This window comes from Penicillium cinerascens (genome assembly GCF_028974065.1).
Source record: "Penicillium cinerascens strain IBT 15544 chromosome Unknown contig_24_segment0_segment0, whole genome shotgun sequence".
NCBI classification, from domain to species: Eukaryota; Fungi; Ascomycota; class Eurotiomycetes; order Eurotiales; family Aspergillaceae; genus Penicillium; species Penicillium cinerascens.
The window spans coordinates 807,734-835,488 of NW_026695290.1; the positions used below are offsets into that span (position 1 = coordinate 807,734).

At 52.3% G+C, this 27,755-nt stretch overlaps 15 protein-coding genes across 15 annotated transcripts; 7 read left to right on the top strand and 8 right to left on the bottom strand.

The window, feature by feature from the left end:
• Positions 1-254: 254 nt before the first annotated feature.
• N7498_003376 (FAD-binding oxidoreductase) lies at positions 255-1,868 on the bottom strand (the record flags this gene model as incomplete). Its single annotated transcript, XM_058450438.1, has 5 exons — positions 255-616; positions 729-888; positions 940-1,421; positions 1,481-1,553; positions 1,599-1,868. The coding sequence occupies 5 exons, from the start codon at positions 1,866-1,868 to the stop codon at positions 255-257; spliced, it is 1,347 nt and encodes a 448-aa protein (XP_058309900.1).
• Positions 1,869-2,837: 969 nt separating this feature from the next.
• On the bottom strand, positions 2,838-4,290 carry N7498_003377 (uncharacterized protein; the record flags this gene model as incomplete). The annotated part of the gene is made up of 3 exons (XM_058450439.1): positions 2,838-3,393; positions 3,449-3,499; positions 3,551-4,290. 3 exons carry the CDS (start codon positions 4,288-4,290, stop codon positions 2,838-2,840), a joined length of 1,347 nt encoding a protein of 448 aa, XP_058309901.1.
• Positions 4,291-4,841: 551 nt separating this feature from the next.
• Positions 4,842-5,648, top strand: N7498_003378 (DASH complex subunit DUO1; the record flags this gene model as incomplete). The annotated part of the gene is made up of 2 exons (XM_058450440.1): positions 4,842-5,138; positions 5,190-5,648. The coding sequence occupies 2 exons, from the start codon at positions 4,842-4,844 to the stop codon at positions 5,646-5,648; spliced, it is 756 nt and encodes a 251-aa protein (XP_058309902.1).
• Positions 5,649-5,823: 175 nt separating this feature from the next.
• On the top strand, positions 5,824-6,518 carry N7498_003379 (DUF4870 domain-containing protein; the record flags this gene model as incomplete). Its single annotated transcript, XM_058450441.1, has 4 exons — positions 5,824-6,140; positions 6,196-6,238; positions 6,290-6,392; positions 6,448-6,518. The coding sequence occupies 4 exons, from the start codon at positions 5,824-5,826 to the stop codon at positions 6,516-6,518; spliced, it is 534 nt and encodes a 177-aa protein (XP_058309903.1).
• Positions 6,519-7,413: 895 nt separating this feature from the next.
• Positions 7,414-10,416, bottom strand: N7498_003380 (formin-binding protein HOF1; the record flags this gene model as incomplete). Its single annotated transcript, XM_058450442.1, has 6 exons — positions 7,414-7,583; positions 7,642-9,451; positions 9,503-9,814; positions 9,874-10,160; positions 10,213-10,317; positions 10,374-10,416. 6 exons carry the CDS (start codon positions 10,414-10,416, stop codon positions 7,414-7,416), a joined length of 2,727 nt encoding a protein of 908 aa, XP_058309904.1.
• A 917-nt stretch (positions 10,417-11,333) lies between these two features.
• N7498_003381 (uncharacterized protein) lies at positions 11,334-12,017 on the bottom strand (the record flags this gene model as incomplete). Its single annotated transcript, XM_058450443.1, has 1 exon — positions 11,334-12,017. One exon carries the CDS (start codon positions 12,015-12,017, stop codon positions 11,334-11,336), a length of 684 nt encoding a protein of 227 aa, XP_058309905.1.
• Positions 12,018-12,600: 583 nt separating this feature from the next.
• Positions 12,601-14,822, bottom strand: N7498_003382 (transcription factor TFIIIC subunit TFC6; the record flags this gene model as incomplete). The annotated part of the gene is made up of 3 exons (XM_058450444.1): positions 12,601-13,182; positions 13,356-13,441; positions 13,502-14,822. The coding sequence occupies 3 exons, from the start codon at positions 14,820-14,822 to the stop codon at positions 12,601-12,603; spliced, it is 1,989 nt and encodes a 662-aa protein (XP_058309906.1).
• A 661-nt stretch (positions 14,823-15,483) lies between these two features.
• N7498_003383 (alpha/beta fold hydrolase) lies at positions 15,484-16,461 on the bottom strand (the record flags this gene model as incomplete). The annotated part of the gene is made up of 1 exon (XM_058450445.1): positions 15,484-16,461. The coding sequence occupies one exon, from the start codon at positions 16,459-16,461 to the stop codon at positions 15,484-15,486; it is 978 nt and encodes a 325-aa protein (XP_058309907.1).
• Positions 16,462-16,813: 352 nt separating this feature from the next.
• Positions 16,814-17,909, top strand: N7498_003384 (uncharacterized protein; the record flags this gene model as incomplete). Its single annotated transcript, XM_058450446.1, has 2 exons — positions 16,814-16,877; positions 16,929-17,909. Exons 1-2 carry the CDS (start codon positions 16,824-16,826, stop codon positions 17,907-17,909), a joined length of 1,035 nt encoding a protein of 344 aa, XP_058309908.1. The 5' UTR covers positions 16,814-16,823.
• A 273-nt stretch (positions 17,910-18,182) lies between these two features.
• N7498_003385 (dolichyl-phosphate beta-D-mannosyltransferase) lies at positions 18,183-18,979 on the bottom strand (the record flags this gene model as incomplete). The annotated part of the gene is made up of 2 exons (XM_058450447.1): positions 18,183-18,816; positions 18,876-18,979. The coding sequence occupies 2 exons, from the start codon at positions 18,977-18,979 to the stop codon at positions 18,183-18,185; spliced, it is 738 nt and encodes a 245-aa protein (XP_058309909.1).
• Positions 18,980-19,205: 226 nt separating this feature from the next.
• On the top strand, positions 19,206-20,731 carry N7498_003386 (uncharacterized protein; the record flags this gene model as incomplete). The annotated part of the gene is made up of 4 exons (XM_058450448.1): positions 19,206-19,248; positions 19,315-19,363; positions 19,422-20,481; positions 20,537-20,731. 4 exons carry the CDS (start codon positions 19,206-19,208, stop codon positions 20,729-20,731), a joined length of 1,347 nt encoding a protein of 448 aa, XP_058309910.1.
• A 124-nt stretch (positions 20,732-20,855) lies between these two features.
• Positions 20,856-21,875, bottom strand: N7498_003387 (uncharacterized protein; the record flags this gene model as incomplete). Its single annotated transcript, XM_058450449.1, has 2 exons — positions 20,856-21,735; positions 21,787-21,875. 2 exons carry the CDS (start codon positions 21,873-21,875, stop codon positions 20,856-20,858), a joined length of 969 nt encoding a protein of 322 aa, XP_058309911.1.
• A 269-nt stretch (positions 21,876-22,144) lies between these two features.
• N7498_003388 (hemolysin III family protein) lies at positions 22,145-23,083 on the top strand (the record flags this gene model as incomplete). Its single annotated transcript, XM_058450450.1, has 1 exon — positions 22,145-23,083. The coding sequence occupies one exon, from the start codon at positions 22,145-22,147 to the stop codon at positions 23,081-23,083; it is 939 nt and encodes a 312-aa protein (XP_058309912.1).
• Positions 23,084-23,920: 837 nt separating this feature from the next.
• Positions 23,921-25,256, top strand: N7498_003389 (Zn(II)2Cys6 transcription factor domain-containing protein; the record flags this gene model as incomplete). The annotated part of the gene is made up of 2 exons (XM_058450451.1): positions 23,921-24,271; positions 24,327-25,256. The coding sequence occupies 2 exons, from the start codon at positions 23,921-23,923 to the stop codon at positions 25,254-25,256; spliced, it is 1,281 nt and encodes a 426-aa protein (XP_058309913.1).
• Positions 25,257-25,551: 295 nt separating this feature from the next.
• Positions 25,552-26,704, top strand: N7498_003390 (SDR family NAD(P)-dependent oxidoreductase). The gene is made up of 4 exons (XM_058450452.1): positions 25,552-25,736; positions 25,822-26,009; positions 26,070-26,221; positions 26,300-26,704. The coding sequence occupies exons 1-4, from the start codon at positions 25,565-25,567 to the stop codon at positions 26,670-26,672; spliced, it is 885 nt and encodes a 294-aa protein (XP_058309914.1). The 5' UTR covers positions 25,552-25,564; the 3' UTR covers positions 26,673-26,704.
• The last annotated feature ends 1,051 nt before the right edge of the window (positions 26,705-27,755 follow it).

The following is a 27,755-nucleotide window of genomic DNA, read 5'->3' on the forward strand; positions in this document are numbered from 1 at the left end:
TAAAGTACAAACGCGTGTGGCACCAAAAGCAGGTGTCCTAAGGGGGACTCATGGAGAACAGAAATCTCCAGTAGAGCAAGTTAGAGGGCGAGGTTAAAACTCTCTCGAACAGGCAATTCATAGGTCCGCCGTTTACAGTTACACATAGAATCCGAGGACCTGTGGCATTGAGGCCGACAGTGACCGCTTTGGAAGACAGAAACGATGCCTTTCCTTTCCATCTCTAACATCCCTGCCCGACCTTACAGTGCTTATCAAACAAAAGGTGCATAGAAGCTAAGTCGATTGTCCGGATCATACTTCTCCTTCAGCACTCGCAGCTTCTCCAACCGCCATGGCTCATATCCATACCAACTCTGCGGCCCTTCGTTACCGGACGCATAGTTGACATAGCTATACATTTCTTTCTCGTCACTTCCTTGAAAAATAATTTCACGAAGCGTCTCGCCAAACTGGAAAGCCTCAGATTCAAGCTTTTTGTCTCCAGGCTCGTATGTCACTACCGGTGCGACCAGTAGATTCGCTTCGCGGTGCGGGAAAGCGGTGGAATCCGAGGGGATAGATTGTACTCCCTGGACTGAGTAGCCTTCGAAGAGGAAAAACGAGTTATTCAGCGCTGTTGACATGAGTCACGCTTGAGAAGTGGTCAAAAGCATCGCGCTGTGCAATAGGGTTGTACTGCTGTAGATCTACGGGGAAGCGGATATGGGACAGCCCTGTCTTCTGACATGGAGGGGAATCGGTTGCCATATCAGTCCATTTCGCAATGTCCTTGAAGCTACCATGGTCGCCTTTCATCATCACGGGGCCCATCTTCTTGAATGGATCTGCGTATTGGGATTCAACTGAGGCGGTGCCTCCTTGAAGTATAAAGAATGCAATGAGTGACTGAACGAGTTAGCGATATAGCGATAGGCTGAGGAGAGCAAGTGCACATACATGGTCCGGATCTAAGCTAGGCAAGTTAAAAAATAAAGAGTAACTGAAAAAGTCCACTGGTTGAGTCCCATTCTTCAGAAGGTGCGTGTTGATAGCCTCATAAAGGTCCTCAACTTTGTCATGAGTGTAGATAAATCTGATATACGACCAGACGCCATCATCGGGAACATCGTATATCTTTGTGGTAGCAGAGGTGATGATGCCAAAATTATGGCCCGCACCTTTCAGACCCCACCACAAATCTGATTCTTCACCAACGGTAATGAGGCTTCCGTTGGCGAGTACTACGTTCAACGAGACAAACTGGTCGGCAATGAGACCATACCGTCCCTGAAGAATTCCATGGCCACCACCAAGACCAGGACCTAGCAGGCTTGTACATTCACAGATACCTGTGACGGTCTGTTTGCCCTTTGTCCAGAGGGAATCCGTGATCTGCTTTGACAAAGCTCCACCGCCGATAGTAGCAGTCTTTCCATCTTCTGCGATTGAAACAGAATCAACTGGTTGAGCCAAATCTCAATTCCATTTTGGATATTGCCAAGCGATCTGATCGCCCCATGGCCGCCGTTGACAGCGATGAACGGAATATTTTGTTTGTTGGCATATTTGACCTGAGTGGATTAGTGCTGCCATGAATCGTATATCCTGTGAATTACCGTCTCTCCCACATCACTCTCGGTCGCAACCTTCACAATAACAGTGAAATTGGGCGCCTGATAAGCTGACCATCGGGTCGTAGCCTGTGTAAACTGATCGGAGCCAGGGAGGTAGATGTGAGCTCCACTTGACAGGTGCGGACCGAGGACGCTCGATATATCCCCTGGGCTGCACAAGCTGTTGAACCAGCCCGTGGAGGTGGTGGATAATGATAGAATAGAACATATATTACCAAGCACGCCGGCAAAGGCGATGGCTAGAAACTCCATTCATAGATTTGATAATGTATCTAGGTGGATCTAGGCGGAAAGTCTAGAGCAGATTAAGAAAGATCGGAAATCGGCAAGGTCCTTTTAGCCCAGCTACTGTCGTATGTCATTGGGCGTTTGGGAAAAACACGCTATATTTGACCGCTTCCCTAAATAGGCCTATCAGGCTAACCTAAGTTGAGACCTAGGTACACGTCTACGTAAGACCCTTGTAGAAGTAAGGTCACACCTGATCCCTATCTTTATGGTCGTATAGAACGGGGGTGGGCCTCCTGGAACCTATAGCATTTCAGGCGGGTAAGGTGGGACAGATGGGGGGTTCCAGTTGACTGGGCAAAGTTGCAGGGGCGGAGCAATGAGTCTTAGACAGGACGGACAGAGGGAATGGAGGAAAGAGAAGTAGAGAAAGGGTGTTGGGTGATCTAAGACATTGGGGCGCCAAACCCGAAAAGGGAATTCACAGGTCCTCATTTTACAGTCTAAAACTTTACAAGGAGTAGATGATAGTATCAAAGGGTTCTTCATTTTCTTCACTGAAGCACAAAGAGAAGCCACATTAAATGACTGAAAGAACTCCAACTCCGAGCTCCATTGAAAAGGAAAGACAAACTACCTGGTATCCATTGCTTTCCCCAAGCCCCAAACCCACGCGCCGAATTATGAAACATCCCAGCGCTTGAAAGACGCACGAGTCGTAAAGGGGGAAACAAATTAAATCGCGAAAAGAAACAAATCAAGCTGCAAGCTGTAGGTGTGTAAACGCAGCATATGTATCCATGCTGATAAGAATGGTTGTCACGCATCCAACTTATGCAGGAGAAAAAGTGTCCAGAGGTCGCAATGAGAAGACCAGGAAGGACGAAAGAAAACACAAAACGGCGAAATGAAGGGAAAATAGCGCTCACTCAATGCACCATACAACTCAGAAGCAGAGTTTAAAGCACCAACTCCAGAGAGACAAAATTGTATCTAAGCAGAACGGTTGCTTCGGGTCTTCTTGGCAGTCGGGGGAGCAGTAGGACTGGGAGCTCGGGCACTTCGCTTCTGAGGAGTGGTCTGACCGGGGGTGACGGTGTCGGGTTTCTGCTTCTTGCGCAACCACTGGTCGAACGGGCTAATACGTTTGCGCTTGACGACCTCGGAAGCAATGTTTGCGGTGGGGGTATCTTCGATCTGAGTGCCGCGAGCAGACGAGCGAGTGAGGCGAGTGGCACCCGGGGCTTGAGGAAACTCGGGGGACTTCGGAGTAGCGATGGGGGAGGTCGAAGGCTCACCCTTCTCCTCCGTATCGGTCGGAGCATCGTCATCATCAACCACCTTGTTCACAACTCCACCGAGTGGCGGACTACCTTTCCTCTCAAAGAGCTGGCGAGGTTGGATGGAGTCACGAGTCAGAGACTGAACGCTGTTCAGGATCTCATCATTGTCGTCCAGCAGGTCGGGGCGAGCAGCGAACAGGCCCAGCTCGTCTTCATCTTCATCCTCATCTTCGTCGTCGAAACTGTGGATGACTTTCTTGCCACGGCTGCCAAAAAAAGTTAGATCTGATGATAGAGGTGCAGGGTAGTTTGGAAACTCACAAGATCATTGTCATCTGATCATCAGGAATGCGGCGGGCATCCTTTCCGCGTCTATAGACATGTTAGAAAGGATATAATAAGCTGCAGAGTCAGAAAACTTACCGAAGAGCTGAACTGGGTGGTCCAAGCCCAGGGACATCCAGATCATGTGCTTCAACGGCCCGTGGAGCACGGGAAGCAGTGCTGGGTGACTGCGAGGAAGCGGCAAATGGGGTTGCAAACTGGGAAGCCTTGGGGATGCGGTCACGGGAGTCCGTATAGATTTGGATATCCTTCTTCCCAGAGGCAGAACCGTCAAAGCTCTCCAGGGAGAACGGGGCAGGCTTCTTGGGAGACATGGCGTTGGTGGGGAAGAGAGTACGGGAGGCGGATGAGAAATGATCGACCTTCTTCTTTGAAGGTGTCCTAGCAGGGGTGGGCAGAGCTAGGTTCATTGCTGTGCGAGAGCGAGCCGGAGCAGAGGAGGGGGCATTGTGCGAGGCAGAAAGATCAAAAGGGTCGTAGGCAGCATGAGTGCTGTGAAAGCGGCGACTATCTTTTGAAATGGCAGCTGACGGTTTCGAACGCGAGCTACTTCCGGGCGGTGATAATGTCTCTCCGTCAACTTGAACTTTTCGATACTTTTTCGGTGAAGCACTGGATCGTGCCTTGCTCGGAGAACTCGGGCAAATTGGTGGGGGTGTGCTCTCAGCACCTCGAGCAGCGCGTTGCTTAGCCAACCGTGTTGAATGTCGAGTTGGATACGGCGAAAACTGGTCATATCCTCCTCCATGGAGAGGAGCAGCAGGGACCCTCAATGCTGACGGCGAGGGCGGCGGCGGAGTGCTTGCCATATTGAACATCGACTTTGACAATATGAGGATCAACGGTGTTTTTCGATTGAGATGTCGCAAACAACGGTTGCACGAATGTTCTGGCTGGTTTCGATGTTATCCGGCCAATGGCTGATTGGGTCTTGGGTTGACGTTGGGAAAGACTCAATCAAGGGCGAGGCGTTGTTTGGTCCAAACTTGGGCGAAAAGGGCTCGTGGTTTCAGCAGCAATCGAGAGCGAAAAAAGACCGACTTGAGTCTGATTTATCAGGTCTTTCAATGCGCCAAAGCAACAGCGAAGTGTTGTGAATGTTGCGAAAGAAGGGCGAGGTTCCATTAAAGGGCGCATGTTTGGCGCCCAGCCACCTCAGTTCCCTGACCGCCTTCTCACCGCCCGATTATCACCCGCCCCGCGGTTCCCACGTTCATCTTCCGTGGGTCTTTTGTTGACTTCCTTCCCGTTCCGATTCTCCTGAGTCTGGACTGTTGCTATGGTACCGCCGGTCGCGTTATTACAGAACTGATCGTATATGTCGAAAACACGTCTCTAAAAGCATCACGTCTGCTAAAAATCTGCCGTTATGGCTGCCCGAAGTGCCGCTGAAGAGATGGAGAGGCTCCAACTGTCCGATGAAGATACTGAAGATCTGTGGGACTCGCCGTCCAAAAGAGGAGCGAAGAAAGGACCCAACCCAAAGTCATCCGTTGAGATCCCCCCGGCAGAGTCACAAGCGTCTCACAGTGGAGGCGACACACTTTTCGATCGAGAAGAGGCGCGTGAAATAGCCCTCCACAACGAATTGCAATCTGTGCGGAACATCAATGAGGTCCTTGAAGGCCTTTTGAGCAGTATCGACCGTGCCAAGGGAAATATGGAGGTAGGATATGTCCGGTTTGGCTACGATTTTATACCTCTAATCACAATTTAGACCGTCTCCAACACAGTTACATCCGCGTCGACTCTCCTCAACACATGGACCCGCATTTTGTCCCAGACCGAACATAACCAGCGTTTGATACTCAACCCGAACTGGCAAGGCGCTACCCAAGATGTCGCCGATATCGAGAACGAGGCTATACAGAGGCAGCAGGCGGCTGAGCGACGCGAACAGGCTCTCCAGCATCAGCGAGAAGCAGCGGCCCGCAAGGCCGAGGAGGACGAGAGGCGACGAGCATTGAATACCAGAGGTGGTAGGGGAACCAGTCGAGGCACAGTCCGCAGCACCGGGCTCGGAAGGACGCCGAGTGTGAACACCAGCCGCACGGGAACTCGGGGATCATCAACGACGACGACCCGGCGACCGGTGAGTGGGATTGGGCGAGGAGCTGGAACCGGAACCGGAACCGGAACTACAAGTGGAATTGCCCGTGGTCGTGGAAAGGCATAATTGGATACAATTCTTGTACAATATTCTTATTTCTTGAGATAAACGCGCCCAATGAAGATGATACCCAATTCGGCATTGTTCATGCCTTAAGGCAGCCAAACGCCGACACGCGATAAGCGTTGGATAAGGAGAGCTTCCCCAAACGAACTTCCCCCCAAGTTTCTCCGCACCAACGATGAACTTCGCTCCCTATCAAGACGAATCGCCCGAGATTGAACGGGCTTTGTCCCCTCCGAATGTGGACGGCCGCATCAAGTCCCCCGGTCTCCGCTCACCGCGGGCTTCGGCCGACCTCCCGTCTCCGAGCCACTTCGCGGGTGGTGGAAACACGGGGTTTGGGAGAGATGTGGAGGGTGGCCATGTGAGCTTGGGTGCCTTCGAGACCAGCTTGCCCATTCGCATGGATATCGAGGCCATGCTGGCATATCTGCTGCTGCCTCCGGCCGGAGGTGTGTTTTTGCTATTGATGGAGCACAAGAGTGACTACGTGCGGTATGTACTTGGATCGCGTGGAGCAATTGAACTGGACGCTAATGTGAACTGATAGATTCCACGCTTGGCAGTCGAGCATGCTGTTTTCTGCGCTCTTTGTGAGTTCCTGAGTAGTCTGACTGTTCAGCACCGTCTAATGGCCGACACAGGTCATCCACCTCATCTTCGCCTGGAGCAGTTTCCTTTCCTGGACCCTTTTCATCATTGATCTCGCTCTCATCGGATTTCTCGGAATGCATGCCTATCGAGATGGTGAGTCTGCCATGTCCATCGCGATCCCGTCAAGTGCACTGACATCAACTTTTAGTGGATACCCTTGATCATTTTGAAGTTCCTTTCTTCGGTCGCCTGGCCAATTCCTTTGTGGACAACGAATAAGTATGATCGGTTTTGATGCTCATGGGCTTTGTACGTACTTGAAATTATTGCTAGGAGGGGATGTGTTTTGTTTCTCCATATACCCCTGTCTGCCAGTGTGCTTTCCATCCACAGTCTCCAAGGTTACAAGGTTATTAATGAATTGGGCTTGGATATATCTAATCTCACCACCGGATTTATATCTCGAAGCTACTGGCTTGACTTTCATCGTACTTTAAATGGCATGATTGACCTTGGACTCATTTTCTGTCACAAAGCATCAACGCTTTCCCACCATCAGTTCGGTGGGGTTCCCATTGCCCAGTCTGTAGCTGCCACCTGGGTAGGTGAGCGACTAGAGGTTCCCCGGTCCGGATTCAATCACAGAGCAAGCTTACAGCAAGGACCATATTACGAACGAGGAAAACATTCCATTACGTGAAACGCATCATACTCCAAAGCGAGCGGAAGAATTAGAACAAGAATCATAAAAATTAGGACCATCGAAAGAGGAGAAAAATAGAGCATCCATCCACCATGACAAACGCACATGGTCAGAGATCGTTCGTCATGCAATTTGAAACTGAACAAATCTCCCCGAGAATAGGAAATCGACATATCCGGCAAATCAGAAACATGGAACGTCACCAGTAACAACAAAACACGCTGAAAGCTCTCAAAATCATTCACCGGCAAGGATCGGAAATATTGAACAGATTGCCAAAGCGAGGGAAAATGCGCACGTAGACGCCGAAGAGAAAAGAAGATGTTAAACAAGGATCGTGAGTATGTAAAAGGATTCGGAGAAAGGCATGGTATCTACGTGAGAGCATAAACAAAGACACAAGGGAAAGGATATCCGTCAAGACAAGAGGTTGTGGGGGTCGTGGCGGGTCGTGAGAGGTGGGATGGGTATCTAGATGATCTGCAGGTAGTTGCTCGGCACCAAGCCGGGGTGGCCGCGGCCGTTGGTGACTTCGGCTTCCCACCATCCATCGTCTTGAAGGCGGATAACGGCAAGGACATCGCCTTTGGTGAAGCCGAGCTCCTCGGGGATGGCAGCAGCGTAGCTGTACATTGCGCGAGCTGCGAGGTAAAGTTAGTATATGGTTTGAATTGAAGAAATGGGGAAATGAATGCTTACCGAAGTGCAAGACCGGACGCCCATCGCGGCTGAACTTGCGACCAGATTCCGCCACTGCAAGGGTGCGGCTGCGAGATCGGCCAACCGGGGGGGGTCCACCATCACCATAGTAAGACGAGGGCCGGCCATCGCGCCGAGAGCTATAGCCCTGACTGCCACCGCTGCCCCCGTACATTTCAACCTGACCGCTGGACAACTGCAGCTCCATGCCCCCGGCGCTAGAAGGACGAGCCTGTTGGCGGAACTGGGGCTGAGGAGAAACCGCGCGGTGCGAGGTGGCAGGCGAAGCCCTTTGGGCAAAGTCATTGGGAGAGTAAGGCGGATCTTGCGCGCGGCGTGGCGTGGGGGACTGGCTGTAGCGGCTGCGCATGCTGTTGGACTGAGGAGCACCTGGGCTGGCGGGTGCTCCGCCAGAATATTGAGCACCCATCCGGGTATCAACACGGGGAGACACCTGAGGGCTAGCACTTCGTCGGGATGCGGGAGACCTGGCACGGGGAACTTCCTGGGCTTTGGGAGCCATGGCCGGGCTGTTACTTCCACCACGGAGCATACTCTGGGTCTGGCCAGTGTACCGCTGAGTGGTCTTTTGCATCTGCTTCGACGTGAAGGCCGGCTCAGGGGCATCGAGTCGCTTTACCGAGGGATCGTTGTACGCCGGCGGGGCTCCAGAACTACTTCCACCATAAGCAGATGATGGCGCAGAAGGAGTGGGTGTTGATATTCCATGGTACCTATCAGCCGAGACACGAAGGGTGGACTGCTTTCCGCCAGTCTTCAAATCGGCCAGAGCGCGTGCGATCGGATCCAGATCATCCTCGGCTCCCTTTGACTGCTGAGAACCTGGCCTGTTTCCATTCTTGTCAGGGGAGGCAACGTCAAAGACGTTGTTTCCAACGTTAAGCTGGAAATTGGCGCGAGGGTCGACAGGTTCCGGGCTCGCTGCGCGACGTTCAATTTGGGCCGGATGTCCAGCCTTGGATGGACTGGAGTGCTTGGTAGGAGAGTTCCAGGGGCTTCGCGATGCAGACTGGGATGCGGGCTGGGGAGAAATGACTGGTCTCTCCTTTTCATGACGGCTCTTGCGACGGAAGGGGCTGTTGCTGAAGAAGGCACTCTTCTTCTTCTGTACCGACTTATCATCTCCAGAACTGGGAAGTGGTGCACTGTTTGTCGGCTTCTGGGGCGACACCTGCTTGGCGCTGACTGGAATTGGCGCCTCCACACTGGACATGGAGGTGGGATTTGATACTTCACTCTGAGAGTCGCGGCTGGATGGTCGGTATGCGCTATTTGTTGAACTTCGCTCAGACGGAGGACCGGTTCGGCAGAACATGGTCATACCGTCAGTTGGGTAGGCATTATGAGGAATCGTATTAATTTCGCCGTGCTGCTCGGGGTCGTAGTTCGGGGGCAAATAGCCACCTCGGCGCAAATCCAGAGGAGCAGGTTGCTGGGGCTGGGCCTGCTGAGGCTGCGGAGGCTGTTGGGATTGCTGCACATTGTTTGCTGGAGGAGCCGGATGACCCATTTGGGCCGCAAGATCAGACTGCGGATCGTGATGCGACTCAAATGTCGAGGGCTGGGGAGAGGAAGTGCGGAAAGCCGGATTCATGGTGCGCTGGAACTGGGCAACCGAGTAACCCTCGCCCTCGTCGATTTCGGATACTGTGTCACTGTCTTCCTTACAAAAGTTGATGAAGCGAGGGGCGTCCGGAATCTCCTGACCAGTGCCTCGCTCCTTGATAAAGTAGACAATATCCTTTTCGACTTCGCAGTTCTCGAGGGAGAGCCGGATCTTCTCGCAGGACTGGAGTAGATTGTTAGCACTATGCATGAAGATGGGAAAGGGTTGACATACAGCATCATCGCTGACGCAAACCGTTGATGCAATGTTTGCATAGGTCCATAGACTGCTCTTCGTGAAGTCGAGGCGCTCTTCCTCCAAGTCTTGGAATTTATCGCAAGCAGCTTTCCATTCCTTATTCCAGCGACCAGTCGTATCTTCGAGGGTCTTGACCGCAGCCTCATACTCTTGACTGTTTGACGCGAGCTGAATCTGGGTCTTCTCAAGCTTCGCCTTGTTTTTGCGTTCTTCCTGGCCCATAACCATATGGCCTTGTGCCAGATAACCCTTGATGCGGAGACAATCTTGTTCATAACGATCCCTAGTCTAGAAAGAAGTCTAGCATAAGCATTTCATTTCACTTTGTTAGGAGCTCTCCCGCATACCTTATTCACAGCTCCTGTTTGTTGCATCTTTGTTTTGTGGAGGCGTTCAATTGTATTTTGGATAATCTTTCGTCGCTCCTTGATCCCACTAGCAAACGCAGTCAGAGGCTCCTCAAGCTCATTTTTCATCTGACCGGCGATAGCAGAGTGTGCTTTGGCGATGGCTTCGGTTTCCCCGCGGACCACGTCCAGCGAGGTTCGGAGAGATCCTGTTTCGCACGTCCCCAACGGTTTGCGACAGAGTGCGTGGAGTTTTCGCGCATATTCGTCTTCGATCGCAGCTCGTACTTCGAGATCATTAGCAATTTGTTGTCCGAACCCATCATTTCGGCTGCGTACCAGTGTAGAAAGCTTTCAACTCGTCGCTTGTAGTCTTCGATCCGTGCATGCGGTCGAGCATGGGCTGGAGGCCTGCATCATCCTTCCCCCAGAAGTTGTTCGCAACTACGGGCACAGTAAGGTTAGCTTGTGAAGCTGGGGCTGTGAGCTGTTTCACGTACAGGACATGGTGACGGAAGGTCCCTCGGCCATGGTCCCAGGCATTGTGGTGGTTGTTGAGTCTCGGCCAGCCTTTGCTCAAAAAAGAGATCACAACGAAACAGAAAATGAAAGAAAACAATAACAGAGATAGCACGTAAGGCGTAAAAAGTAAAGGGTAAAAGGTAAATGTGACCCTTCGGTCGCTGGGATGGTGAGAGGGATGCAGCCCAATGTGTTTACGGGCGCGTCGCTCGGGGCAACGAAGGACACATGGTTACGTCAGCGATCGCCTTACCCAAAACTGGCGCGTTACTGTTCAACTCTTGCCCCATTTTGACAGTTTACCTCTATTTGACTTTCAAGAAAAATTTAGGTCGCGTGAGACTTTCGGTCGCTCCGAATTTGTATTTTCTTCCGGATTTGATCTCTGGATCGAGAGAGAAACCGTCTTCCTGATATTTGAACCGAGTCTCAAAAAGTGTGATAGACCTCAGATTAGGTCCATGTAGATCGTGTCCCTACCCTAGTATCTAGTGCTCAGCGTATATCTATCCCATGGGGGTAGTTGTACCCCGCCTCGTTAATATCAGGTGGGTGACTAGACATGTCAGAACGGATACTGCAGTGGAAACTAGATATATTGTTGATCCTTTGGTCATATTTTTCTATGTATGTCATACTGGGGCCATATGATCGTGTTCAGTCTATGTAATGCCCCAAAAAGGCCAAGTTGGCCATCCCAAATTTGCAAGAAATAGAAAATACAAGTCGTGAAGTTTTTCCCAAACGCCAGTAATGCGTCCCCGAAGCAAAGACCGTCATCAACAGTCGCAAACAAAAAGGAAATGTCTAACGTCATCACAGCCCACATAGCTTTCATGTATCATATGTTGTCTCAGTATCATCTTCGTATCATGTCATTGGTCGAAGATCTAATCATTCATGCAAAGTCGTTGAGTTCGCAATCGATCATCAGCGCTTTAGTAAAGCAGAGGGGTGGCCGAAGGCGAGAGGGAGTAGCTGGAACTGGAAGCCGAGGCGGCGCTGAACCAGTGCTGGTTGCGGATGGCACGACGACCCAGAGGGTTGGGAGAGGGGGTGGAACTCCAGGCCACGCTGGAGGAGGTGGCAGCGTAGTCGCGGGCAGCGAGGGGAGTAGCGGAGACAGACATGCTGGAGGCGGAGGGAGTAGCGGAGGCCCAGCCAGCGTAGCCGCGGGCAGCAAGAGAAGTAGCAGAAACGGGGCTGGAAGTGCTTGAAGCAGCCGAGCTGTAGCTGCGGGCGAAGTAGTACGGGTCACCAGCGGCGTTCAAGCCACGGCGAAGGAAGCCTGCGCCGGGAGGGAAGAAGGACGAGCCTCCGGGAGCAAAAGCGTGCGATGGAGTCGAGCTGAGAGTTGCGGACGAGTAGGGAGTGCTGGAGGGAGTGGCAGTCACGGTGATGGTTATGGGCGCAGGCGCCGCGCCGGGAGTAGTCACAACGGACTTGACGGTCTCAGTCACAGTGTCGATTTCAGGAGCGGCAGAGCTGGACTCGCCACCGACGTTGACAATCTCGTAGTTCACCTTGCGGCCATACAGGTCTTCCTGGGGACCCGCGAAGGGCGCAGCAGAAGTCAGGCTCAGGGTGGAGAGGGCAAGGAGTGTGGCCGTGGAGAAATGCATGATGGAAGATTGTAGATGGATGTGTGTTCGATGAGAAAATTGTAAACAAGGAAGTCGAATGATGTGCAGGCTTGATTTGTAGAAGGGTAAGAAGAGACAGGAAGAGATAGGTTTGGAGTGAATTAGAGGAGAAGGATAGATGAATGGGAGGATTTAAAAGGTAGGGGGAAATATCGGTCTCGATCCTCCAGATCCAGCGATGAAGTATACCCAGCCCACATGGCAGCCTCGCGATTGGTACGAAAATCGGCAGGCTGGGATCTACGGGTGGCTGGATGACAGATTGACGTTTCCCAGCCACCGTCTTCAGGTATTTACTCTGAACGTGGGCCCACATGGCAGCGCCACAACCTAGTTTGGAAACTTGGCGCGGTTGTCCGGGCGATCCCTGGATGACATAAGCTATCGGCGTGGCTGGGCCTTGATTACAGTCGAAAGCCGGTGCCTGGTTACTTTTCTTAGCACTTTACGCTGTATCATCGCTGCCATCGATTGGGCACGCTGCCTAGATCGATATGTCACACTGACTGCATTTGTTTGATCTACCGACTGCCGAGCCCCCGTCCGCGGTGGCGGGACAATTCTAGATGGCAAGATCCTCCACTCGCACCAGGCCGCAACCCAGCGCTGCGCTGGCCCACGCTGAACACGGCCGACTGGGGTTCCACCCCAGCGATGTGACGTGAGTGCTTTCGTCATGGATCGTGGTGAGACTGAGACCCTGGGCAGCTTTTTTCTCTCCCACCAGGTTTCGGGCCAGACTTTGGCTTTCCGCCTGGTATCCTTCATAGAACCGGCTGACGCCAGAGCTGGCTGGATCTGGCCCCTGAGCCCAATCGTGTGTAAACCACAGCTGCTGCCATTGCTGTTCTTTATTGTAGAGGAGTCGGCGAAATGGGTTGGTGGCCATTACCTCCCCCCCGATCCGCCGTACAGGAGACAGGGGTGCCAAAAACTGCACGGTGCGAGACAGGATACGGTACTGGGGACTCTCCCGACCGTGGTGGAGGCAAAGAATCGACGGATCGGCATCATCCGTCCGAAGTTGTTCTCGTCCGTGGAGAAGACGGAAAAGAGGGTCGGTGAGTAGCTGAGATGAGGGGAAGCGATTCGCATGCGGGGCGTGGAAGTGTTTTCTCCCTGAGGGTCGAGCATAGACCAGAGTCTGGTTTCGCCGTCCATAGATATTGTGGAAAGGAGGTGAGGGTTGGTTGGATATGCGGATGTGATGCTTAACACATAACTTGTGTGGATGGGGTGATAAAAGTAGGGTAGTTGATCGGAGATTTTGGATGGTTGGATGCTCCAAATGGCGACGAAACCATTGTTGCAGCCTACTGCAATGTCGCTGGGAGAAAGCCATGTCAGACATGAGCAGAGAGTTGAGGGTGGTCTCGCCTCGAAGACTGGCGAGTTGATTTTCACTACATTCGAGCATTGGTTAGCCACAGACCTTGGGGGTGAGCATGGAGAGCCGGTCTTACAGAATTCTGCCTTTTCAGATTTCCGGTGAATCCTTATATCCAATACTCTCATAGTTCCATCGCTCCAGATTCCAGCAAGTAGCCCGAGATGCTCGGTGTCGCCTTTTTCGTCCTCGCTTCGCTTTTCCCGGCCCATTGGACACCATGCCATGCGGCGCAAATCTCCCCAGTCGGAACACAAAGCCAGCCGAAGTCGAGGCTCGAAATCCATGTCGAGAGTATTGGTTCGCTCACCCGTCTTTTTACCCTTGAATTCCCACAGCTGTAGAGTACAAGGGTAGGGTGGCGAGGTATGGAAGACCGATAGAGGCTCACTGCCTGCAGGATGGTATATCTTCTTTTGTTCGTCGGAAATAGGGACAACCACAGCCATGTATTGTGAGAGGCCATCCTGATTGGGGGCCCATGCCATGCATTGAACCTTTTGTCCGAAGTTGATCAGCCAGCCTTCTCGGACCTGCATTTGTGTGGATTGATCACTCTTCCTGCCCTTGATATCTTTCCAGATCTTGCCGTAATTGAAAGATTCGTGGTAACCAAGATTGACTGTTGTTTGTTGATTCGGTGGGCCCATGAGGATGGTATGCTTCCCGTTCTTTGGTTCTGGGAAGTAATTCCGGTGTGCATCTGCCGCCTTGAGTTTGGTAAGACTTTGTTTCTTTTGGAAACTCTTTCCCATGTCCTTGTCGTAGTACCAGTCCCATCCCCTCGTTCGTTCTCTTTCAAAATCCTCTGGATCAAGACCCATTGTAGGGCCACATCCATAGTCTGGCTCTTCCGACTGTTCCAGAGCGAAACGAGTAGGCAAGCAAGCATCGATACCTCGGAACCATCGGTCCCGCATGTAGATCGCCGACAGTAAATCCCTGTCATCGTCGCCAAAAGTCAAGGCATAATGTATGGGCTTGGCCACATGGTCCTTGGGATCCATGATGCCTCGGAAATGAGTGTCATCCGGCGAAGGGGCAACCTGGCTGTTGGGAAACCGCCTTTTGAAACGAGGGCGTGCTACGGCCTCTTTGCGTTTTGGAGTAGCCACATCTTCCTCGACTTCCATTTCAGCGTCGCCAGCTTCTTCGTCCGCTTCAGAGACATCGTCATCACCGTCATCCGGCCCATCATTCATCTCTTCATCGGAGCCCGGCGCGACAAATTCTTCATCAGAGGCTGAATCTTCTGCCCGTCGCCTCGCCTTTCCCTTGGGGGTTTTTGCCACTTTTTCAGAGTCGGAGTCATCACTGATACCAGCTGACGCGAATGGGTCCACGGTGTACTTCGTCCGGGAGCTCTTGACGCGGCCTGACCTGCGGGAGAGCGGCATCTCAGCGAAGGGGGAACGGGGGCACCATCAACATGCAAACAGCGGTGCAGGCCGCCTAGGGTAGTATTTATCCGACACAGCCAGATGTAAAGATGTAGCAGCAGAGTAAAGTGGCGCGATTCGCGAGCATAGGAATGCTTGAGCTTGACTCTGCCGTTAAAGAAGCTCAGTCACGCTATACCCGATCGGGACAGATTCCCCACACTCGTTGCAAGCCGTGGAACTTGTAACAAGTTCCGTCAAGTATACGCCATTAATCGAGGGTCGCTTTGTGAAGAATATTAAGTTGTCAGACACCGATGGTCCTATACATCATTTTGGCAACTGGCGTTTAGTTGATGATGTTGGATACAACCAGATGTCTGCAGTGTCCTGCGGTTCATCCCAGAAATCTCTACGCAACATAAGATGAAGGGTTTCCCTCCAGATTGAATGAGATTCGATAAAGAAATGGACTGGTGAATATATTCATGCTTGCATTGTTAAGAGCCATCGTACCTGACTGTTATACGCAGTATGAACCGCATTCAATATGCGCAATCGAAGAGGCTCTTCGACCAGTTCTATAAAGAGGGGAGTAAGGTCTATTATACATAAAGGTCTCACGCATCGCCAATGAGGGCTGAGGGATGTAACAAATTTTCTGAGCCCAATACCTCTCCTATACATCAATGCTGGTGCGAGAGTGCTCTGGGACCAGCTCCGTCAATACCCGATCCAGATGACGATGTAGCGTGAAATGTGTGTCCCCTTCGAACTCATGGAGCTCACAATGAGGCAGGCGCTCAGCCATATAGCGCATCATTTGCACTGGTGCATTCGCATCCTGGGTTCCGTGCCATATTTGCACTTTGTTGTAAGTGACATCCTCGAATTTGATACCCCAACTCGACGTTAACAATTGCGCATCATGCACAGCTGGGGCTGCGCCCTGGCGGAACGCCTCGAGTACCTGGCGAGCAAGGATTTCCCTTCGCCTTTTGGTCGAAATTTCAGAGTCGAGCTTTTCGCTACGCTCATCCAGCCACTTATCCACCCGGGAAACTCCAGATGGGGAGGATAGTGCTCGTCTGAGCATCCAGATCATCAGATTCAATAGCCCTCCATATCCCGACGGCCAATAATGTACCGTCATGGCACTGATTCGATACGGAAGCGACATGTGATGCGCGCCAGCCTCCCAAGGTCCTGCGCCAGCCATAATTCCCACTCCGGAGAGCATCTCGTGAGGCAGAAGATGTGCGCATGCCAGAGCATACGGGCTCCCCCCAGAGCCGCCCAGAACAGCAAAGCGCTCTAGCTCAAGATGACGGGCAAGTGCCTGGATATCAGCCGGCCAATCCAAGATACGAAGGTTTGGATTGAAGGTGGTTAGGCCGTAGCCGTTACGGTCGGGTGTGATTATGCGAAGGTGGTGACGATGGGCTAATTCGTCCAATCCCAGGGTTTCAAGGCGACAAGAAGGATAACCGTGCATGAACATCAACGGAAAACCATCGTGTCGGCCACATTCAGCGAATCCCAGAGTGCGGCCGTCGGGCAGGCCCAAGGTTTGGCTGTCTCGTGCATCGCTGCTAGTATATCGGACTACACCGGGGCAGTAATTGCGGCGGAGGGTAAATCTGGGCGATTTTATCATGACGGTGATATCTTAACAGTATTCATTAGGGCGATCGAGTTCGTTAAATACAATCCAAAGTTGACTCATTTGGGATACGATGTAAACCGCACGGCCCGCCGAAACCCTGCCAGCTCACGCGTATTCGCGGCGCTCCATGACATCAGCGCTAGTTCCCACGGTTGAGAGGGCCGTTATCTGATGAGCCGACAAAGCCCATATAAAGGATCAGGGATACTTTTTATGGAGAGGTGAGCATGTTATCGGCGAATTGAAAGGAGGACCGTGGAGTCCTGATCATCAAGCCCCGCGGTGGGTCGGATACGTCAATCACGGATCATTTGTTCCATTCTCTCTTCTCGGCCCTTTTCCTTCTAGCAACAATGACTTCCAGAGGAGACCGTGGACCGTCGCACAGTGGAGTTCTTCACGAATATGTATGGTACTCTTAATTTCTTTAAAAATCCCAAGCTAATGGTACAGGATAGGCTCCCAGGCTGGTAGCCTTCGAGTTCACCTCGCCCGCCAAAGCGAGCAGCAAGCAGAACAGCTTGATCTTCGTGGGTGGTCTGACTGATGGTTTCTGCACCGTACCCTATGTATGTGAGCTGGCTGCGGCTCTGGAGGACACAGACTGGTCGGTGTTCTCTCTCCTGTTGACTTCCTCGTACAATGGATTCGGGCTCAGCAGCCTCGACCGCGATGTAGAAGAGCTCGGGCAGTGTGTGAGATTCATCCGCGATCTCAAGGCCGATCGAATTCCCGGGGCTACTTCAAAGCACGGCAAAATCGTTGTCATGGGCCACTCTACCGGTAGCCAGGACGTCCTCCACTACCTTCACGCGCCTAACCCGCTCCCCAAGACGGAGCGTGACATCGGACTTCAGTATATGCATCGCCCAGAGCTCGACGGTGCCATCATGCAAGCGCCCGTATCTGACCGTGAAGCGGTGCAGGCAATCTTGAAGTCTGCGAATGATCCTCAAGAGGCCCGCAGTGCATATGACCAGCTCGTGAGCTCTGCCAAGATAGAACCGTGGACCGCGGATCAATTTGACTCCATTCTTCCCATGAAAATGACCGCCAAGCTTGGTCTGCCCGGTGATGCGCCTCTTAGTGCCCGCCGATTCCTGAGTCTGGTCAGCCCGGATAGCCCCGAGAAGCCATCCCAGGATGACCTGTTCAGCTCTGACCTGAACGACAAGCGTCTCCAGGAGACTTTTGGCCAAATTGGAATCCGTGGTATTTTGCAATCGAAGCTGCTGGTACTCTATTCGGGCAGTGATGAGTGGTGCCCACCGTGGGTGGAAAAGGAGCGCTTGATGCAGCGATGGCAGCAGGCGACTGAGGCCGGAGGTGCTAAGTGGGATGAGAACAGCGGCGTCGTTCCTGGCGCCAGCCACAACGTCCAGGATGAAGGCCAGAAAGACCTGATTGATCGCGTCTTGCGATACCTGATGAGCCTGTGAAAGTGAGGATATACATCTACGCCGCTATTTCGGGGTAACTTGAAGAATCCATAGAACGTGAAATTGGAACATAGGTTTTCTATCAACCCACAGAATGATTGAACAGACATGCAAACACCGCCCAGGCGTAAAGAGGATCGGAAATAAGAGAGGTCAAAATGGGGTATATCGAAGCACGGACCCGTCCAGATTACGGCGCCAGAAGCTGACACCAAACGGCCCGCATGAGTGCGCACAGCTAGACAAGCCAATGCGTCTGCTCGGCGTGTCATTTTAAACCTTCAGCCACAGGTTCAGCACGCCCTTGAGGTACTCGACGATCTCGGATCCGCCCAGCTTGCTCTCGCCGTACAGGCGATCCACGAAAGTAATTGGGCACTCGGCCACCTTGTAGCCCATAGCCTTGGCACGAACCATCATCTCCATCTGGAAACTGTACCCTTTGCTCTGCGTGCTGGTGATGACCTTCTCCAGGACGGGCTTCTTGTACAGCCGGAAGCTACCGGTCAAGTCGCTGACACCGGGCATCAGCATCACGTCCGCGATCAGGTTGGCGGTGCGCGAGGTGAACTTCCGGAACAGATCCCAGCCGTAGACACCACCCTTGATATCTCCACGGTTTGCATATCGGGTACCGGTGACAATGTCGGCGTCGGTCTCCTTCTGGATGCGGACCATCTCGGGGATGAATTTGGGGTGGTGGCTGAAATCGGCGTCCATGATGATAACGAAGTTACCAGTGCAGTGGACCAGACCATGGACGTAGGCCGTTCCCAGACCGAGCTTGCCCTCGCGGGGCTTCAGGTTGATGTGCTCGGGGCCGTAGAGTTTCTGGAGCTGCTTTCCGATCTCGAGGGTGCCGTCAGGGGAGCCATCATCCACAATCACAATCTCCCAGTCCAAGTTGCTAAGAGAGAAGCACTGTCAGTTATAAGATTCGATATGCGATTAGTTTCAAGCGCATACTTCTCGTTAAAGGTCCTTTGGATCAGCCAGGTGATGATAGGGAGGTTCTTGCGCTCGTTGTAGGTCGGAAGGATGACCGAGTACTTGTTCTTGGTGGCACCCATTTTGAATTAGATGTATGCAGAGCTCAATTAATGTCCACGGGTAGAAATCAAGCAAAATAAAAGAAAGTAGGGAACGAATGGCGAGTAGCTTGTTGACTCGGGGATGGACAAGTCGCGCCAACTCGCCAGATCGGGGGCCCACCGCTTTTGGCAGAATCGATAGCTTATCGGCAGCTCCGTACAACAACTTGCTCTGCTTCGTTTCTATCGAGCGCAACTTGCAGAAATGGCGTCGCCCACTCAAAAACATCATCACAATGTCTCCAGATGTAAGATGCTTTAGTTCAAATCGGGCAATTTTGATGTCGCTCCAACAATGCTGATCAATTCCCCAGCTTCACGACCCCGCAGCTCAACACGGGGACCCTTAGATGAATTGGACGAGTAAGTTGCGCTATAAAACTTCGGGATCACCGAATTCATGATAGCTTACGCTCACTAGTCCCCTGGCATCATCGAATATGCCAAACTCTCCAGAAACAAGCAAACAAGGATTCTCCGGCAGCGACCACTTCTCCGGCAACTCCTTTCACGAACTAGATCCACTGGCCCCCGATGACTTACCAGAGACGCTTGGAAAAGATCTTTCATTTCTCCTACGACACAGTATCTTTCACCCGCTTTCTCAAATTGATATTCCCTCTCCGTTACGCTCCGAGTTCCTTGTCCTCGACCCCAGCGAACCGCTATCAGCATCTCTCAGCGTTCTAGAGAAATTACTGGTGGAAGGTCGCTTCTTAATCGCTGCACACTTCGCAGGCTCAATCCTGACATCCTCTTTGATTTCTCCTACGGACATTAGAATTATCTTCTCCTTGTTCTACACCCGCTTAGCCTGTCTGGAACTATCTGGGAATACAGTCCTGGCAGCCCAGGAGTCCAAAGCTTTGGAGGATCTGAACTCTGCCTTTTACTTTATTGACTCGAGCTTTGATTCACCTGAAACTGATGGAAAACATGAACACACTCCTCGCCATATCGTCCCCTGGCCGCTTCGCGTCTTGGCTGTCAGACTTCAAAGCATCGGATTCGGCGACTCGCGCAGGAGTATTGGAGGTCTATATGAGCTAGGAATGGAAGCACGGCGGAAGGTTATGAGACCCGAAACCGACGATGCTACAAGAAAGATCTGGAGAGAGCGACTGGCAGATCTTGGGATAAGAACCGTCAATGCGTTGGTAGAGATGGGTGATCTTGATGCGGCGAAAAGATCGCTTGAAAGTCTGCGGGAGTCTGGACCCGAGTCCGATATCATGAAATTAAGGAAGGGGCTTTTGTTCCTACGAATTGGTGATATTGATGCTGCCGAGCGGGTTTTCGGCGATACTCACGACTCCAAGGAGGCAGCACTGTTACAACCACTCCTTAGCATGTCCGATGGTCGGTATGGCGATGCAGTAACTGAGTGGCGTTCTCTCCAAGGAGATAATACGAGAACGGACGGGGGATTGATCGCACAGAATCTGGCCGTGTGTCTTCTCTACACCGGCAAGCTGAATGAGGTATGCCGAGCGTCTTACCGTGGCTGATCGATGATCCAACTAACGACCTTTCTAGGCACGCGAACTCCTGGAGTCTCAGATCTCGGCCAACCACTCATTTGGAAGTCTCATCTTCAACCTGTCAACGATCTACGAGCTCTGCTCCGACGGTGCTGGACAATTGAAAGCGCAGCTAGCAGGCACTATCGCCAATCAACCGGTTTCAGGACAGACCAACCTGGACCGATCAAACACAGACTTTAAGCTATGATACCAATTGAAAGTGACCATAATCTTGATTGAACCCAATTAAACCTTCATGAATGGGCCCCCAATAATAATACCATCCTGAACACCATGCATCCAAAACCAACGCCAACAAAATGCTCGTATGCCTATGAAACTGATGCACTCATCTGAGCATGTGCATGGGCCGCCTGAGGCGGAGGCCTCGGTTTAGGCCGTCGAATAATAACGTTGTCCCCTTCCTTCTGCCAACCGAGCTTTTCCGTTTCGACAAGCTTATCCCACGTCCAGTCCCCGTCATCGCCCGTGCACCCACCGACGATCCAACTAACATGGACATTGAGATAGGCACTACCAACAGCCTTCAAGGCATGTCTCCGGACTCGATCGACGGCCCAATTCATCACAGCCCGAACATACGAGTCCACGCCCTTCCGCACTCTCCAAAAGGCAATCCAATTGTCATTCATCAATGCAGTTAGGACTTGGTCGACGGTCTGTGAGTGGAACTTGTGCTCCTTGCGTGCTCGTGCGCGCAGATCAAAGGCCGCGCCCATGTCTCCTTGTCGGCAGGCATAGTCTAGAATCATGTATGAGAGTAGTTCGTTGATCTCGGAGTCTTCGAAAGGGTGCGAAGTGGAGTGTAATTTGTCGAGGCTGTATCGCAGAGAAGGGAAATAGGACGGAGGGTGTTGGGCAAGGATTGATAGGCGGATTGAAAAGTAGTGGACTTTCTGGGAGAAGTCGACCGGTGTCGATGCAGATGTTGCCAGTACGGCCTCGCGCAGCTTGCGAAGCGAGAGGAGAAGCGTAGATAGCTCCGCGGATGGTGAGGGGATCCCTTTCACTGCGGGGCTCGACTTCGTTGATGGCCCGGCGGCGGGTGGGTTGGAGGTGGCATCGTTCGAGGAGTTGATGGGGAGCGAGGCAAGTGCGGCATCAAGATTTCCCTTGTGGTCTGCACAGAACTGCAAGTACCGCTTGGTGATCTTGTCGAAGTATTCCTTCTGCGCGGGATAGTTGAGTAGCCTGTTGATCACATGTCAACGGTGTTCTCGAAAGGATTGTATCTAGCCATACTTCTTGTCTCCCTTGGATACAAACCCCACATTCGCCAGCGAATCAGCCGCCAGTGGTGGTGGCCGCAACCGACTTCCCTGCTTGGACATTGTGATTGAAGCATCGAGATGAAGCCGCGGGGAAACATGTGGATCGATGTTTGGCCGGTTTGCACCGAGGTCCCAACCCGTGGATCTACTTTCCCAACTACTCAACGCTCTTCTATGTTTTTTTCTGATTTCTGATATCTGAATTTTCTTTTCTCTTTCATAAAAAGGAAGCATATGGCGCACCGTTGAACTGCTTACCTGTCGTGCATATACGTGGCTGATCCGCTGAATTTTAAACCTCGTACCCTGCATCTGACGTGCATGTGAAGATGTCTCGCCAGCGTCGTCCTGTTCAGGAGAAAAACAGTCAGTCTCTGTCTCCAGTGTTGGAAGACCCGCCCAAATTCATCAAGAAGCTTCTGCATTGGGACGATCTTGAGCACTGGCAACGCGATAACGTCCATATCCATACTGGATATCGACCTGCCTCGTCCTCGTTTCTGGGCTCGTTCCAATCATTGGGCTACATCCACAATGAGACAGTCAACATCTACACCCATCTGCTACCCGGTATGCTGGCGGCTCCTGCGGCGTACCAGCTCTACTATGCCCTAGCGCCGCGCTATCACACGGCGAACGACTCGGACATCCTAGCGTTTAGCTGCTTCTTCGCGGGAGCTGCATTCTGTCTTGGGATGTCCGCAACCTACCACACCATCTCTAACCACTCACCAGCAGTGGCGCGCATAGGCAATTCGCTCGACTACATCGGCATCGTGGGACTTATCGTGGGAAGTTTCGTCCCAAGTATCTTCTACGGATTCTACTGCGTTCCTGAACTGCAGCACCGCTACTGGACCATGATCTGCACAATCGGTCTCGGTTGTATGATCGTTTCCATTCTCCCGCGGTTCCGGACTCCCGGCTGGCGGCCCTTCCGTGCAGCCATGTTTGTCGGGATGGGCCTGTCGGCCGTTTTCCCGGTGCTCCATGGGCTGACCGTCTTTGGTTTCGACCGCATGCGCGGGCAGATTGGTCTCAGCTGGCTACTACTCCAGGGCTTCCTGTATGTTTTGGGAGCGGGCATCTACGCAGCGCGAGTGCCGGAAAGACTATACCCCGGCAAATTCGATATCTGGGGCAGCTCGCATCAGATCTTCCATATACTGGTGGTGTGTGCAGCGGGAGCGCATTTGACGGGACTCTTGAAGGCGTTTGATTATCGGCACAGCGGGGTTGCCGAGATTTGTCAGATTCCACGCGGCTGAGTCGTGACGACGGGTTTGGGGAGGAGGGGCGAGGTTGGACAGCATATAGCATTTTAGAGGTAGTATGGAATGAAACATTGTAGTATATTCCTCTCACCTCGACCCTGCTGATGACCCGGTTCGTGATGTGCAACGATGACGCACGGTCTGAGGATGCGGTGAACACAGGTCGTTTAGTGAAAGCCGTGGCTGGGACTGGTCAGCCAGATCTGCTGCATTTCATATGGCGTTTCCGTCTATGGGAGTAGATAGGGTTCTGAGACCATTGGCAAGCTTCGTGAATGTCAGAGACGGTCGTGGCCGTAGGTGACGGTGACGGTCTAGGCGACGAGCCAACCCGGTCATCAACCGGACAAGAATCAAGGCTATTTTCGATGTTGCATCAGGGTGTGCGACTGGGGGAGGAACCCCTTCCCAAGAGGAACATACGGTACCCGAGAGCCGGCTTTTGCCCTGAACACTACTCCGGAATAGCAGCAGCGCCAACGCATTTCCCAATTGGGTCTGGGACATACCGACGTGGCGGTTGTAAGGTCGAGAACGCTTTTCTGCTCGTTGTCCATGCTCGGTTGATCAGATGGAAAGCATCTGAGGTTTCACAGCGGCTGACCTCTTGATGCGGCTGCCGTCGGTACAGGAATCCGAATGCGAGTGTGACATTTTGAGCGAGCTGGTTCTCTGAAGCTTGAGCTTGTTTTGTTTCTCTTATATATACGATGGGAGTACTACTTGTGGTCAGACCTGGGGCCTTAAAATGCACAATACCCCTGATCACTAGGAATATAACAAATACTCCGTGGTTTTGATATATTCGATCATTTAGTCTACCTCCTCCCGATGCTCACCCAGTCTGGAGCCCCAGGTCCGTATGCCGGCAGCGATGCACCGAAACTCCGAACGGCCTGCGAGAACTGTCGGCAGTCCAAGGTGAAATGCAATTTGTCCGGCAAGAACGTGTGTATGCGGTGTCTGCGCCATGGCCTGCAGTGCCTGTACGGCTTTGCCAATCGATCCGGCAAACCGAAGGGAAGTAAGAACCGCGCGACGCTACGGAAGTTGGGCCAGTTGCAGGAGGATAAGCCGCCGATGCGTGGGTTCCGTGGGACTCGGCCGCCTCGCGTGGTTGATAGAGAGCCTCTCGCCGGGGGACATTCAGGGTATATAGCCAATTCAATGGTGGACAACGACGTAAGTCCCTTTGCTTCAGGTCCGATGACTAGCTCTGAGGTCTATGTTCGCTCAGGTTTGCTTGATTCATGGTCCACCGGGACTTTGGGAGAGTCCTCAAAGTTTCGGCAGTGCAGCAGTACTGGAGACGCCCATATGCCCTTCGCAATTGGCCGTCGATGGCTCCCCCTTTGCCGATCTGATGGACTCGTGTCCTACTCTACCCGTCGGTTTAGGGTACCCCCATACGCCAGTGACCCCGACCTTCTTGCCGTCAGACCCTCTAGCAGACGGATTAGCAAGCCCACCGTTTGGCGAATCTGTATCCTCACCTTATCCAGGCCCGTGCGAATGTGTAGATATGCAGCTGTTCCATATGAACCGACTCAATCATCTACTCGCCGAATCCCTACCTCTCAGATTCGATCACAGTCTCCAGGCCATCAAAGCCACCTTCGGTGCATGCCATATATATTTGCAGTGTGTCAAATGCGCGAAAGACAGTGCTAATTCGTTACTTGTCATCTCCGTGCTCAATCTGACTCTGCAACTGTTCGAGTACTGGGTCTCTCGCGAGACGTCTCGGACCCCGAGGGCGGAGCACGACCTTGACATCAGGTATGGATATTACGAGGTATGCCAGGAAGAAAGTCGGCAAATTCACACTTTTCTTCTTCGCGGATTGCTCCTTCAATGTCGTGAAGTGTTGTCCATAATGACCGCCGCCATCAATACAGTCTGTTTTGACGCTCCGAAGCTCGCCGAGTGCGAAGGACCCGAGAAAATAGCACCCGACGAGGTCAGTCAATTCTGGGCTTCGTCAGATCACCTCGGCGCTGCGTTGTCTGACCTGTACCCGGACATGGTGGGCAACGGCCCGGCAAACAACTGTCTCTTACCCATCATCGCAGACTATGAAGCTACCGTGGAGGCATTCCTGCTCACCGTCTCATCCAACGAATGTATCTGCAGATCGAAATGCAGTTCACAAGACGATACTACTTGACTCATACTGTACATGTTTTCTAATGTGAGGGCGGATGCCGAGAGGTTTTTGTACCCTAATGGAGGGACGTTTTGTAGAGGGGATAGGCGATTCACAGCTCGAGCGTAAACGCAAACCAGCTAATTCGTTGGAAGGAACAAAGGTCCAGCAAATAGCCTATATCGTGTGTCTATGTTCGTGCTGTAGTAGTTTTGGCAACCCCACACTTTTTCGGTCCGCGGCGTGCCTCGGTACTTTGCTATCGCCGAGTTTCCCCATGTATAAATCCCCAACCTCGACTTCCCCTCACCTGCCATACAAACACAACTATGGCTCCCTCCGACCGTCTCAACCAAGTCAACAAGCACCTCAACTACCCGGCCGGCATGCTCGCCGGCCAGGTAGCTATCATCACCGGCGCAGGACAGGGCATCGGCGCCGAAGCGGCGCGGCTGTTCGCGAACGAAGGCGCGAAAGTGGTAGTTGCAGACATCGACGCGAGTACGTGTGACACTGATCCGGACGCCATTGAACCTTCGTGATGTAGTATTCATGACTCCGGAGCTTGTTCTAATCCCGCTTACAGAAAAGGCCAATACGGTCGCTGACGCCATCAACGCTGCCGGGCCCGGCCGCGCTCTGGCCGTTGTGGGCGATGTTCTGGATTCTAAATATATCGAGGAGCTTGTTAAGAAAGCCGCCGAGTTTGGTGGTGGCAAGATTCACATTATTGTTAACAATGCCGGCTTTACTTGGGATGGTGTTATTCACAAGGTGTGTCTCGAACTATGATGTACCAACAAGCTCTGGAACTTTGACTGACTTGCTATCTAGATGACCGACAAGCAATGGGATACTATGCTGGCTGTGCATAACACCGCGCCCTTCCGGCTGGTGCGCGCTGCGGCCCCGTATTTCCGCGTGAAGGACCAGGAGCCGCGTGTGGTGATCAACATCAGCAGCACGAGCGGCATCCACGGCAATGCGTATGTCCTCTTTTTATCCCCGGATCCCATCTATCCCTGATATCCGCATTGGAAACCAACACTAACATACCCCCACAGAGGCCAAGCCAACTACGCCGTCGCCAAAGCCGGAGTCGTGGGCCTGACCAAGACAATCGCTAAAGAATGGGGCCCATCCTTCGGCGTGCGCTCCAACACCATTGCCTTTGGCTACGTGACCACCCGTCTGACCGCCGCTAAGGAGGCCGGTGCCTTCATCACCACCCCCGACGGCACCAAGGTTGCCCTGGGTATCCCCGGCAAGCAGCTGGATACTAAGAAGGGTGTGGAGGTGGACTCCTATCCCGACATCCCGCTGCGTCGCCCGGCGAGTCCCGAGGAGGCGGCGAGGTCTATTCTCGGCGTTGCGAGCCCGTATTTCTCGTACGTTAACGGCGAGACGATCCGGGTTACTGGAGGGCGTAATATGTAAAAACTTCCTCATTCGAGGAGCTACGGATTAGGGAATCAAAATCTCTTTGTATAGGCTCTCTGACCTTGGAAATATGTGATATCGTACATAATAGCCGACTAAGAATTAGTTTAGTTAAATACATTAAGGTAACTAAGGTCCTCGTGACATAACACACTCTAATTGGGTTGGTGCTCAGAACGTTTTTAAGTCTCACTTGGGCAGCAACGGATCTTACACAAGACACATCTTACACTGACACAAGCCATCTGAACGCCCACACGAAACGGTCCCGTCGAGTCGGCGGCACGGGCAGGTCGCTCGGCGGCACGGGCAGGTCGCACGGCGCAACGTGGTACGGGGTGAGGCCGCACCGAGCCAAAGCATGTAAGCACTGAAAAAGGAAAGAGTGTTGAGTGATGCAAGTATCGCTCCATTTGCCCAAGGTATCATATCGTAATAAAAATCCAACCATGCCGAGTCTATGCACAGATGCAAAAAAGTCCGAGAGTTTCCAGCCACCCGTAAAAACCACACCAAAAGAAATATAAAAATCCTTTCCCGAAAATAGACAAGAGAATTAAAAATCGTTCACATCCGTTTCCACAGTAGATTCAACGCCGTAACGACCCTTGCGTTATTCAAAAAACAAAACAAAAAACAAAAAAAAAAACAAAAAACAAAAATGTGTCGTCAAACACAGCCCTCCCAGGGGCGATATGCTGCAGTCGTGTCTCCCAATATATTATGACGCCAGATTTAGCGAAATCAAAAAGAAATATCCACCGATATGTAGGAAATATTGAAAATATTAGAACAGTAGAAAAGAAATCCAAGCTGACCGGTCACGGTGGACATGTGGTCAGATGGTTGGCCCAGGATCCAGTGGACGATCCCGAAAAGTCACGATCGCTGAGCCACGAGATTTTTTTGTCCAAAAAGAAAATGTGGAAAATATGTCCAGGTTAAAAGGTAAAAAAGCTGGTGGCCGAGTCCAGGGTAATTCTCGGCGAGACCTTTTTTGGGGGAGCAGCTTTTGGGTAAAGATCCATGTGGAGAAATGTGCCGAAATAGTCGAATGCAAAAACTCCGTAAGAAGAAAAG

Coding starts and splice junctions, on each gene's coding strand:
- N7498_003390 (XM_058450452.1), top strand. CDS start 25,565: ATGGCTCCCTCCGACCGTCTCAACCAAGTCAACAAGCACCTCAACTAC. Junction 26,010..26,069: donor GGGATGGTGTTATTCACAAG/GTGTGTCTCGAA, acceptor CTTGCTATCTAG/ATGACCGACAAGCAATGGGA. Junction 26,222..26,299: donor AGCGGCATCCACGGCAATGC/GTATGTCCTCTT, acceptor ATACCCCCACAG/AGGCCAAGCCAACTACGCCG.